This window comes from Electrophorus electricus, chromosome 4 (genome assembly GCF_013358815.1).
Source record: "Electrophorus electricus isolate fEleEle1 chromosome 4, fEleEle1.pri, whole genome shotgun sequence".
NCBI classification, from domain to species: Eukaryota; Metazoa; Chordata; class Actinopteri; order Gymnotiformes; family Gymnotidae; genus Electrophorus; species Electrophorus electricus.
Genome location: NC_049538.1, coordinates 14,035,085 through 14,046,735, shown reverse-complemented (window position 1 = coordinate 14,046,735; position 11,651 = coordinate 14,035,085). Strand labels below are relative to the sequence as shown.

The 11,651-nt window shown below is 48.5% G+C and overlaps 1 protein-coding gene across 1 annotated transcript in view; it reads right to left on the bottom strand.

Moving 5' to 3' along the window:
- Positions 1 to 10,592, bottom strand: part of nectin1b (nectin cell adhesion molecule 1b) — a 78,377-nt gene extending 67,785 nt beyond the window's left edge. The window contains exon 1 of the mRNA XM_027021072.2: positions 8,899 to 10,592. Within this exon, the coding sequence (XP_026876873.1) occupies positions 8,899 to 8,953 (55 nt within the window). The 5' untranslated portion in view covers positions 8,954 to 10,592. The remainder of the gene's footprint in view (positions 1 to 8,898) is intronic.
- Positions 10,593 to 11,651: the final 1,059 nt, after the last annotated feature.

Below are 11,651 nucleotides of genomic sequence, written 5' to 3'. Positions count from 1 at the left end.
CCCTAGCCACAGCTACCCCGATCACCACCCTACTGCCCTAGGCACAGCTACCCCGATCACTACCCTTCTGCCCTAGCCACAGCTACCCCGATCACTACCCTTCTGCCCTAGCCACACCTACCCCGATCACTACCCTACTGCCCTAGCCACAGCTACCCCGATCACCACCCTTCTGCCCTAGCCACAGCTACCCCGATCACCACCCTACTGCCCTAGCCACACCTACCCCGATCACCACCCTTCTGCCCTAGCCACACCTACCCCGATCACTACCCTACTGCCCTAGCCACAGCTACCCCGATCACCACCCTTCTGCCCTAGCCACAGCTACCCCGATCACCACCCTACTGCCCTAGCCACACCTACCCCGATCACCACCCTTCTGCCCTAGCCACACCTACCCCAATCACCACCCTTCTGCCCTAGCCACAGCTACCCCGATCACTACCCTGATGCACTAGCTAACCTCTTCATTACCTCATCAGCAGAGACTTTATAATGGAGACCAAGCCTAATGAGGTGCAACCAGCTTAAATGAGTCATTTGATGAGCCACACATTCCTTTAGGTTTCCATGATACGTTTTTTTTGTTTGTTTGTTTTTTATTACAGATCACGGCTAGAGTCCGACTGCTTACATCGCGGAGCAGCTGAGAAAGAACGGAGAGGGTGGCCAGACACGGGGGCCCGGGGGCGGGGCCACGCAGGGTCTGCAGCCTGGCATCACCCACCAGCCACGGGTGGTCCGGTGCCCCATGAAGTCAGGGTTCAGGCAGGAAAGGATAAAGTAAACAAACACTGACATGGTGGCAGGAGATGGAGAGAGAGACACAGAGAGAGAGAGAGAGCTGGGGGAAAAAAACATGGAACCCACCTCTCTATCCAGAGACCGGGGCGAAAGGGGAGGGGCTTAAGCATCTAATCTCCAAATCGCGATCAGGATTGGCAAAGCGGATTAATACCAAATCAGAGCCGCATGAGCGTGAATGGACCCCTCATTGATTTCCTCTGGCTCTAGTTGTCCAATTCGGCCAGTGAGACGTGACCCAGGACAGGATTTCAGGGTCAGGAGCGGAAAACTGCAGCTGCAGGTCACAGATAAAAGTGTACCGTGTTGCTGACTCTCACTCACTCAGGGAGTGTGTGTGTGTGTGTGTGTGTGTGTGTGTGTGTGTATGCGTGTGCGTGAAATGGAGTGTTTTTGTGCATATAGCCATAATGCATGTTCTGTGCACATGCACACACCCGCGCGCACACACTCATACGCAGGCTCATATACTCACTCAAAGACAAGCGCATGAGTAACATCTTAAAGCATCCTCACTCACCCACTACACGGGCTTCCCAAATCCCTATTCTTGGCATCATCAGACACTCGGCAGCAAAGACCTTTCACCGGCACCAAGAGTGTGGCTCACTCACACCACAGCCATATTTGTGTGTGTGTGTGTGTGTGTGTGTGTGTGTGTGTTGGGGGAGGAGAACTCTGCACACTCTCACACTTTATCCATTATTTACGTGCGGAGCTGGCCGGCATGTTTAATTCATGTCAGAGGTGCCGGGAGTCTCCACAGCAGCGGCACCGCTAAACGTGCCTCGCCAGCCCGTCCTCTGAGCGGGCCGTCAGCTTCCAGCTCGCGAAAAAAGCAAATCGGCCCTTTTGAGTCAGTGAGGACAAACCGTTGACTACGCCTACACCGAGCAGATCTGTGTCTAATTGGCGAAAGAATGGGATCACATGAAAAGCAAACCAAGCGTCACTTTGTGGGCGCGCGCGTGCCCGCCCGCCGGCTCTGTTAAACACGCTTTTATTAGCACCGGGAGAGGCTGGCGAGAGACACCACGGATCTCCGGGTCAAGCCGCTGGCTGTGGTCTTCCAGGAGAAAGTGGCGCGCCAAATTTGGAATCGGTTCCCGTCATGTTGCTCTTCCCTGCCTGGAAGAGCTTATCTGTGCATCACCTGCAAGAGGCCTGGAGCCAGGAGCGGTGGCAGGAGCAAACAGCCATTTGCGTTCCACTGCCAAACATCCGGCCCCGATGTCTGCATAATCACTTCAGTGCTAAAGCGCCATTAAGCATGGCAGACATACCAAATGTGCCAAACACATCGCCATGTGTTGCTGGCTGGTAACTGTAGCTCTCTCTCTCTCTCTCTCTCTCTCTCTCTCTCTCTCTCTCTCTCTCTCCCTCTCTGTCTCTCTCCCTCTCTCTCTCTCTCCCTGTTTCGACGTTTTTCTTTCTCTCTCGTTTCTCTCTCTCTCTCTCTCTCTCTCTCTCTCTCTCTCTCTCTCTCTCTCTCTCTCTCTCTCTCCCTTGTCCTTGGAAGACACAAAGACCAAGAGTGAGGGAGAAAGCCCCCATCAAGCTCCATGCTGAGCCTCCCGGCAGGGTGGCGCCCTATCCTTCATTCGGGAGGGGGTGTTAAGAAAACGCGCGTCGCCTCACTGATGAGCAGAGCAGCCTCCTCCTCGCTCCTGCCGACTCTGCTATGCCTCTGGAAACACACCTGTTCCTGATCACGCTTCATCTGCCCATTTGTTGTCAGAACAAAAAAGAAAAGAAAAAAAAAACAAAAACACATGGTCATGTCCCACAATTACGCCCACGCGCAGGACAGTAAAAGCATGAGAGGCAGAGAGAGCGAGACACTGCAAGGACTCGCAGCCCACACAGAGCGCGTGGTTAGGCTGGACAGACAGCCATCAAGGAAAGCACTTGTAGCTGGAGTCGACAGCCCGGTCACACAGAAAAGCTCAGATTAGCGTACTCGCTGTGTTGAGGAATAAGTGGATGACTAATTGCAATTAAATCTCATTCAGGAGTTTACCGGCTCCTCCTGCCCGGCGGCAACAGCGAGCGCAGAGCGGCGGAAAGCAAAATCGTTTGTTAACTTTGCGCACTGCCAAGTTATTAGTTGGATTACATTCTGCAAGCTATTGACAAATTCCCGTTCGGAATAATTGCATTTTCCTGACTAATGCTCGTCCACCGCCGAGAGTGTGTTCGCTCTCCCCAGAATGTTTAATCCGGCTGACATGAGGATTTGGCGACTGAAAATCTCCTTAACCTGCGAGCGAGGGAGGCTAATATCAGCTCGGGGGCGACCGTTGCTAAGGGCCCCTGACAGCGTGGATCGAACTGAAGAGCGAAGGAGGCCTGCTGGTCTGCTGTCGGCGTGGTGATCTGGAGCGCAGCGAGCGGAACGCCATTTAGCGCCGTAACGATCGGGAGGAGGCCGTGGCAGAAGCTCTTCCGGACAGGAGAAGAGCGATGTGCTAATGCTAATGCGCCAATCAGACGGCCATCAGACGGCGATAGTTACCGTTGTTACGACTGAGGCCGACGTCGGTCATCTCACGTCCGGGGTACCCGTTGCAGAGAGCAGGGGAGCTGTGGGGTGTTCTGCAGGTTTAGCACTGCTAGGCGGGGCTTAGGGGCGGCGCTTATGGTGGGACAGGGAACAGCCCATGCTAATAGCTCTCCGCGCTGTAAAATATATTTTTTAAATGTCTGGATCAGGCCTTGCAGATCATTTCTGACTGAGGAAAGAAGAAACCCACATTCCAAAGCCATCAATCAAGCGCTTGAGTCTGTAAATCCTTTATATCTAAGGATATACATCTATATATAAGAGTGTTAAATGCTATTTTCCTAAATAAACAAACAAGCAATATTAGTGCCACATGGGTATTAAAAAAAGAAAAAAAGAAAAAGAAAAGAGTATCTGCCTACATTCTGCAGCAGTGTGACCGGTCCATACACCGAACCGTGGCTCCTACCCACGGAGATTTCCTGCATGTTGAACATCAGCGAGGCTGCAGAGACGACAAGCTACTGCACGTGTTTCACTTGATAAAACATCCGTGTGGCCAGAGTACACGGTGAATGAAACTGACATAATATACCTGGCAAATTTCCTGTCGGGGTGACACTTATAATACGATAAGTGCCGTAGCGCGAAGGAGCCTTTCGGAGACTGCAGAAACATGTTTGAACGCATGGTGGAGAGCACTAGCCGATAAGAGGCTGAGCACACACTACTAGCGAGCAGACATAATGCAGGGGGCGTGGGATTACCTGTATGTCATTCAGTTAAAGGAGGAAAACAAGAAAAAGAAAACAAAAGCATATTTCAAACTATTCCTGATACGCAATACGCGTGGAACTGATGCGCCACATCATTTCTTTCATTGCACAAGCAATTATCAAATTTGCTCACAGGCCTGAGGAACAGCAACGCATTCATAACGCGCTGGCTGGATCGACCCGCTGATCGACAGAAAGGATGGAAGGGCAGAGGGAAAGGAAGGCACGTCAACAAACCTCCCCCGAGGTGCACTTCCCAAATCCCCTCGGCCCGATCGGCGGGATGGAGGGTCAGAGGATTCCGCTATGAAGTGCGGCTGGGTGGATGGTTTATGAAAGCACGGTCCCCGGCTCTGTAGTAACTCAGTGAAAATCGACAGCTGTGAAGTCAAGTCCTTCCTTATCCAAACTGGATGGATTTTAAGTATAAAATCCTTCAAATCTGTGTGATCCGGGGGTCTGGCAGGGCAGGGCTCGAGAGCCTATGGATTGGTGATTTCATAACATCACAGGATGAGAACATGTCAAAATGGCAACCATTTCAGTGAAAACACAGCTTAATGAATCCCTGAACCAGGTTGTTTCTCACGAGTACTGGAGGATGTAACCGACTTCCATTGTCTAAATACGTTCTATGGACACACACACACACACACACACACACACACACACACACACACACAGCTTGTCTGGTTTCTATCTTCAGTTGTGGGGGTCACAACAGGTTGTATATCACTTAGTGCTTCAAAGGAGCTTGACTTTAATAGGCCAGCTCTTTGACCTCAGGCTGAATGACCGAATTCCTGTGTTTGCATGTAAATAAGACTATACACACATGAACATGCGCGCACATGCGCACACACGTTCCCAACCCCCTCCCACCATATTTATTTCCACTCAGAGAAAGCTCATTCATTTTCTGCCTGTCCTGTGAATGCTGTCACGCTGCTCCAGGCTATTTGATTCTGCTCGTCTTAAAGAGTGTCGCCAAAACCCGCACGTTAAAAGCACCGCCCAGATGTCGCTACTGTGGCCAATGAGGGAATCAAAGCACAGCGGAAATTTAAAGGGATGCTGCTGTCTGACTGAACTGCTTCAAAGGACATCACGACACAGTTGGCCCGGCCTGAGATCCGATCCTGATCTTCAAAACAGGCCAAGGGATCACCTCCGCAGAAATCAGGCGAGACGTTCCGATCAAAGAAAGAGCCCTCGACTCTAACTGGCATCGCTGCAACATGCAGTTACCATGCCCGTCTACTCACACAAAATCATATGCAAGTTATAAATGGTAACAAAGCTTTAAAAGGCAATGGAGTTAGTCAGGATAATGAGGGTATCATTACGGAAACCAGTGGTCCAAAGATCTTCTCTTTTCTAATCAAGATGGTGTAAATGGAAACACAAGCCAAACCACTAAGACACTGCGTAGGAGAACATCCCTGAAGGATAAGAGTGTGTGCCGGTCGATCCCAGACCGATGCCAAGTTACTGAGAGCCACTCACAAAGCCATTAATGGAAAAACATAAAGAAAAAAAACCCATGGCTTTTTTAATGTTTTAATAGCAGCATTTTCTTTTTTCCTGCTTTTTTTTTTTTTAAATTTCACCAAGGTCTCTGTAGCTTTCAAGGTTTCCTGTGCTTATGAAGGGTTCTCTGAATCTAAGGCAGAGCAGAGTCTTTCCACATCCAGTATAAACAACCAAAGCAGCTTGGGTCGAAATGTGTGGCCCAAAACCCTTTCTTTTATGGTACTTTTTGGGGATTTGACTTTAGAGGCCTCACAGGATTAACGTGACCAGCTCCAACACCGTGATAAACCTCACTGGCGCGTCTCACCTTGAAACATCCTACTTTGATGGATTGATACTTGCTCTAAAATTTCATAAGGGAAAAATATGAGCAACGGTGATCAAAATTCTACTAAGATTCTCTCTTTATAAAGAGAGGAAAAGCAAGCTTTACTAACGTCAGGAGAAAAGTAACCAGTAGCAGTGAAACCTATGAAAGGGTGACTGAAATCCTCTGCTGAAATGTTGAATCTGGGGAGTATCAGCAATTGTTATGTGTGCTCTCTTTGTAGGAATAAGTTACACAATCAATAGCTCGGTTTCTTTCCTTATCTCCATTTAATCTTTTATGATTTGCCCACTTAATGACACTAAGCCAGAAATCTCCTCAAAGCAGCCTAATTGATTCTCCCTTTTGGTTTTTAAGAGAATAAGAGGAATACTGCTCAGACATGCTGCGTCCAAGGGCACATAACTACACTCACACACACATGCATACACACGCACACACACACTGCATGTTCCTCTTCATATTAAAAATTAGTGTGAAGGGGTTGCCCCTGTGCTGATGGCAAACCTTAAAATGAGTCTTGGAGGAGGCCCTCTACAAATTGGAAGTGGAATCTGAAAGAGCATTGCTCAAAAAGACACTAATGACATCATAGAGTATGAACATAATGAATAATCTACCCTCATCCATTTCAGAAAATATCGATAGATAAGCACTTTGGGGGCAGTGGGGGTCGGCAGCAAATCACACAGAAACGGGTTGGATCACACAGTTAACAGGTTGGATGTTGGCAAGACCAGACCGTGAAGCTGACGGTGCTCTATGGGCGATGTTTATCTGGTTCTGTGGGAAAAAAAAGGGAACAGGAGGAGATTCCAGTCCTGTTTCCCCATGTGCTGATCCTGGCACTGAGTGACTGTTAGTCTAACAAGAAGCAGCATGTTCCCATAATTCATCAAGCAGCTTTAATCTTAAGCTTGAAATCAGTGTTCATTCTGCTACACTGGGAACCATGATCTTTTGAAAATCTAAAATAAGCACCATGTTATCAGTCGTGACATGCATATGTGCACACAGCCTGTATTTTTTTTTCTTATTATTTTAAGCAATTTGTGCACTTCAGGAGAAGAAGAAAAAATAAAAATAATGTCCCAGTGGCTTGTACAACTGCCTCTCCAGCTGCTAATTAGAAGAGACATTCGTTTTGGGTTTTTTTTTGTTGTTTGTTTTTAAATCAAGCACGCGCTGAACAAAGGAAGCTGAATTCAAGGCGCGCTGTGTGCATATGGATTCAGACTGCACACTGCCCACAGCACTCTGGACTGGTCAGTGGGCAGTGGCCGGGTTCGTGCTCTCCCCGAGACAAGGCTGCTGGGAATGCAGGGGACGCAAGCGTTTGTGAGAGATCATGGCCTCGCCCCAGTCCGCCCCCGCCGAGCATTTGCATTTCCAAGGCTCAGAATCACAAGTCGCGACTTGCAAACAAATTACCCACAACTTGAACGTCTTGGATAAGTCTAAGTTTAAGGGAGGCCGATGCTGAGTCGAGGGTTAAAGACACGACGCTACAACGCAGGAAAAGCACCCGGAGATCACCTCTTAAAATATAATTAAACTGTTGGAAAAAAAAAACAAAAAACAATAACAAGACTAGAGCCACAGTAGGAGGAACGCCAGGAAAAGCCTCGAAAAGTTCGAAACAGCGGGCAGCCAGCATTTCATGTTTGTTTGTAGAAAGCAATGATATTGTGTACCCAAGGTCAAAGGGGTCTGGTGAAAAATCGATGCGGCTAGGCTAGGAATGGAGATGTGCTGGCCGTCACGCGACCACCCCCCTTGTTGACCCCTATACACCTGTTTTGGCCGGCCAGGCTCGTTAAGACCGACGCGCTGGGGGCAAGTCTGCCCGAGCCCAGAGAGCAGCCTTCACATCACTCCGTTTGTGACTAACATTAGAGGTCGGCGGGGTGGTATTGATTGGGAAATGTACTTTCGAAGAGCGGTTTATTAAAAGCCCTCCCCCCCATGAACGCTAGGCCCACGGGAGCACTGACAAAAGTCTCCCAGAACAGTAACTACCAGGTGATCAAAAGGCAGGCGCAGCTGGATTTCAACCCCCACGTCTGAATCATCTGGCGATTTCACTCGGCGATTTATCACTTCCCCAGGAAGCCGGGGTCTGCAGAAGCTTATCCAACGAGAACAGGATCTGGAAACTGAGAGGCAAGCCCGACTGCCCCGTGCACTCAAATGAATCGAGTGCCTGTCCCTTTTGAGCAGTTGAACAGTGTCTGATGCATACACCTACTCCTTCAATGCGTCACTCTGGTATATTTAACACTCAAACGTCTTGCAAATTAAAACACATCAAATTTTAATATTGTAACAAATGGGTTGACGCATCTTGAGTCAACGGACAGGACCTCTTAAGCAAATGTGTATATAAATGTTATTAACATCCAAGGCAATCGTGCGTTCTGTCGTCATGAACCGGAGCCTCCGTGAATTGGAGCAAACTCATTATCGTTGTCTTCACATTTGAACATGGGGAGAGCCAAAAGAGCCAGTCCTTTATTTCCCATATGCTCAAGAGAGCAGTGCCTTTCAAAACAAATATTTGATTATCTTCTCGTAATTTAGATGTACCCTGTGGTCATTATCTTCCTTTTCTTTTACCTGAGCTTTCAACTGATTAGATGGACATCACTCTTAACGACCGACATCACATTTTCATTTCGTGCCGCATATGTCGCCATCTGCCTGCATAGCCCGTAACGCAGCTCTCTTCAATACTGGCTTTACACTCTGGCTATTAGCCAGTTTTTATTTATTCAATTTGCGCTGTAACATGTCGTTTAAATTCATAGCAATGTACATGAAGGCACTGGTTAAAACGCTTCGTTAAAGACCGAGAACAGCTACTGTGAGCTTCTTACAAAAGGTTGTCTTGTATGGTAAACAGTTTGAATTGTCCATTTGGTTTAGATAAACCGAGAGCGCAATTTACTTACTTGACGCATTCATAAGCATCAGCAGGAGTATCCAACAGCTCGCCAACATCGCCATACTTTACGCCTTATGCCAAATATCCGATCTGAAATCCCCGACACTGGATAGACGTGATCAGTTCAGACCGCTTCGGTGAGGCATATAACTTCAACGAGATCCCTAGTCCAAATCCCGAAAAGAGGACCAGTCGGGGAATGTATGCTTTCAACGGGGACGGGAAACCTGGAGTAAAACAATGCACTTCAAAGTGCGTTTGCAGTTGTTCCCTTCCTGGTGACTCCGAGTATTGTAATTCGAGTGTAGCGGCGGAGAGAGTTACGTGTCGTCAGGTACTCCTCCAGCTCGATCAGATAATAAAGCCACGGTAATTACGAGCAGATGCACGGCGAGCAGCGCGCGGTACTTCGCCCGGTTTGCGGGACCAAAAAGGTCGCGCGAGTTGCCGGTTGCTAAACGTGGACGAATAGTCGGGAAAGAACAAAACAAGTTCAGATAGGAGCGGTTTTCAGGTCAAGGGCTTCCGCAACGAACAACGAGCGCCAAGCTTCGCGTCCAATGCGGCGGCGAGTCGTTGTTCTCTGCCTCCTGTTAGTAAGTACGGAGAGGGGGCGGGGGAGGTAATCGATGCTTCGGTGACAAGTTCCCCCCCAAAAAGAACCTCGGCGCGAACTCGTCTTAATAATTCGCCCCTGTATAAGTCAGCGCTCCGAACTCCCGCTCCTCGTGGTCCGACGCAGAAATGCTTTCTCCTCCACTTTAGTTTGCCCGGGACACGCGATGCTCGAAGTTCTAACGGTCCCGGTTAGTTTCCCCTCAGTCTGGGAATACGGGGATTAGAAGATTGATTTCCCGGGGTGTCTGCGGCTGGCAGAACGCGCGCGCATCTGTCCGTTCTGTCGCGACCAAACAAACGGGGGGAGTGCTGAGCCCGTGGCGGAGATCCCGGGTTATCCCGGCTTCCAAAGCAAAGCTGAGCGACCTGAGCTGCTACGAGGCAGCAGGCGAGCGCCGGAGAGAGATCCGAACCGGGTGACGTTAGATAAAGGAGGGGCTTCGACTATCATGCGGAGTAGGTGTAGACTTATCCGCCATCGGGCAAAGTTGGGTGAAGTGATTTTAAAGATACAGACGCACGTTCATGAACGAGCATGGACTTGTGAGACGCCTTCGGAACGGATGTCAAAACTCTTCTGCCTTCGCATCGCGTTTACTGGCTAAATGGCTTAAAACCATTTCTGAATCGATTACAGTGTTATGTATTATGCAAACATCATCCTGAAGAAGAAAGCCCAGTAGAACACCTAATGGTAAACAGCGCAAGACTGTTGCATTGCGAGCTACTGGCATGAGATTTTAAATTCATGTACGCACTTCAGTCACCCAGGCACAAGTTCGGCACGGTAATGTAGGATAAAGCGAAAGCCAAGTTGACTGGTTATGAGGAGACAGCAAAACACCTCCCCCTGCTGGACGTTGGTGCGCTGGCCGAGGAGCTCTCCTGGAGGGCTAGCCGGGGCACCGCCAAGCTCGGCTGACGGAGGCGTGTCACCGTGATAAACATTTATTGGCTTTACAAATGTTTTACTAGCCATGCTTCATTATTAAGGCGAGAATCGTTCTTGTGAATGATGTCGGGCGCTGGTATATTCCTGCCCGTTTGATTAAAATCGAATCTAGCATTAACGTCTCCATGGTACAAAATTAGGCTGCACGTTTTTTTGTTTTTTTGTTGTTGTTTTTTTTTTGTAAACTTAGATGAGTTTGTCATTAAAATGAACATCTTAAAGGGCAAGCCTGACTTGCTGAAAATGCTTATGATATAGTAATATATAGTTATGATATAATTATGATGTACTTCTGGCATTGGCTTATGGATGGGGCAGACTCGCTCAAGCTGATGGTACAAATAGGAGCTTTTCATGCTAAATGAATAAAGCATAATTGGCAACACAGAGACAGCGTGCAGGGTTTCCTGTAGGCTTCTACAAAGCCAGAGCTGTGAAGCCAGAGCTGTAGAGAGGCTCTGCTCAGCAGGAGCAATGACCTCCACGTGGCCACGTTATCCACAGATCAGTCGAGGGGAAGAACTCACACTTCACCACTGCACACACAGTCTCTCCGGGTTGCAAGACACACAAGACAGAGTTACGTAACATATAAGCCTGAAGGAAAAGAAACAGAAGAGTGCATGAAAGATGGGATGCACACACACACACAGACACACGGACGCATGCACACACACACATACACATACACACCCATTCATACACACACACATACATTCTCATACATTCTCATATACACATACATTCACACATGCACATACACTCATATATACACACATACACACACTCAACACATATACACTCACGGCAACATTCACACAGACACACACACACGCACACACTGATACGTGCATATATGTGTGTGTGTGTGTCTGCTCTATTGTACAATACACAGCCCATATGATCCTTGCTTGTCTTTACTTGTCCAGTAGCTTGGCCAGGGTACATACACACACCACCTCATGAGGATTAACACAAATGACCCCAGGAGTGAGACTGCCTCACGTTGGGATTGATTTAACGATCTGTTGGCTCGCTAGAGTGAATGAACATATTCCCTCCAAATCCTGTAGGGTGGACCAAGAACTTGGCCAAAAATGCACAATCCAATCAAGTGCGTTCCAACTTGTACTTCAAGGTCTCCGATGAAAGCAGCGGCCTGATTTCTTGGGCTCCCTGCTAAACTCATG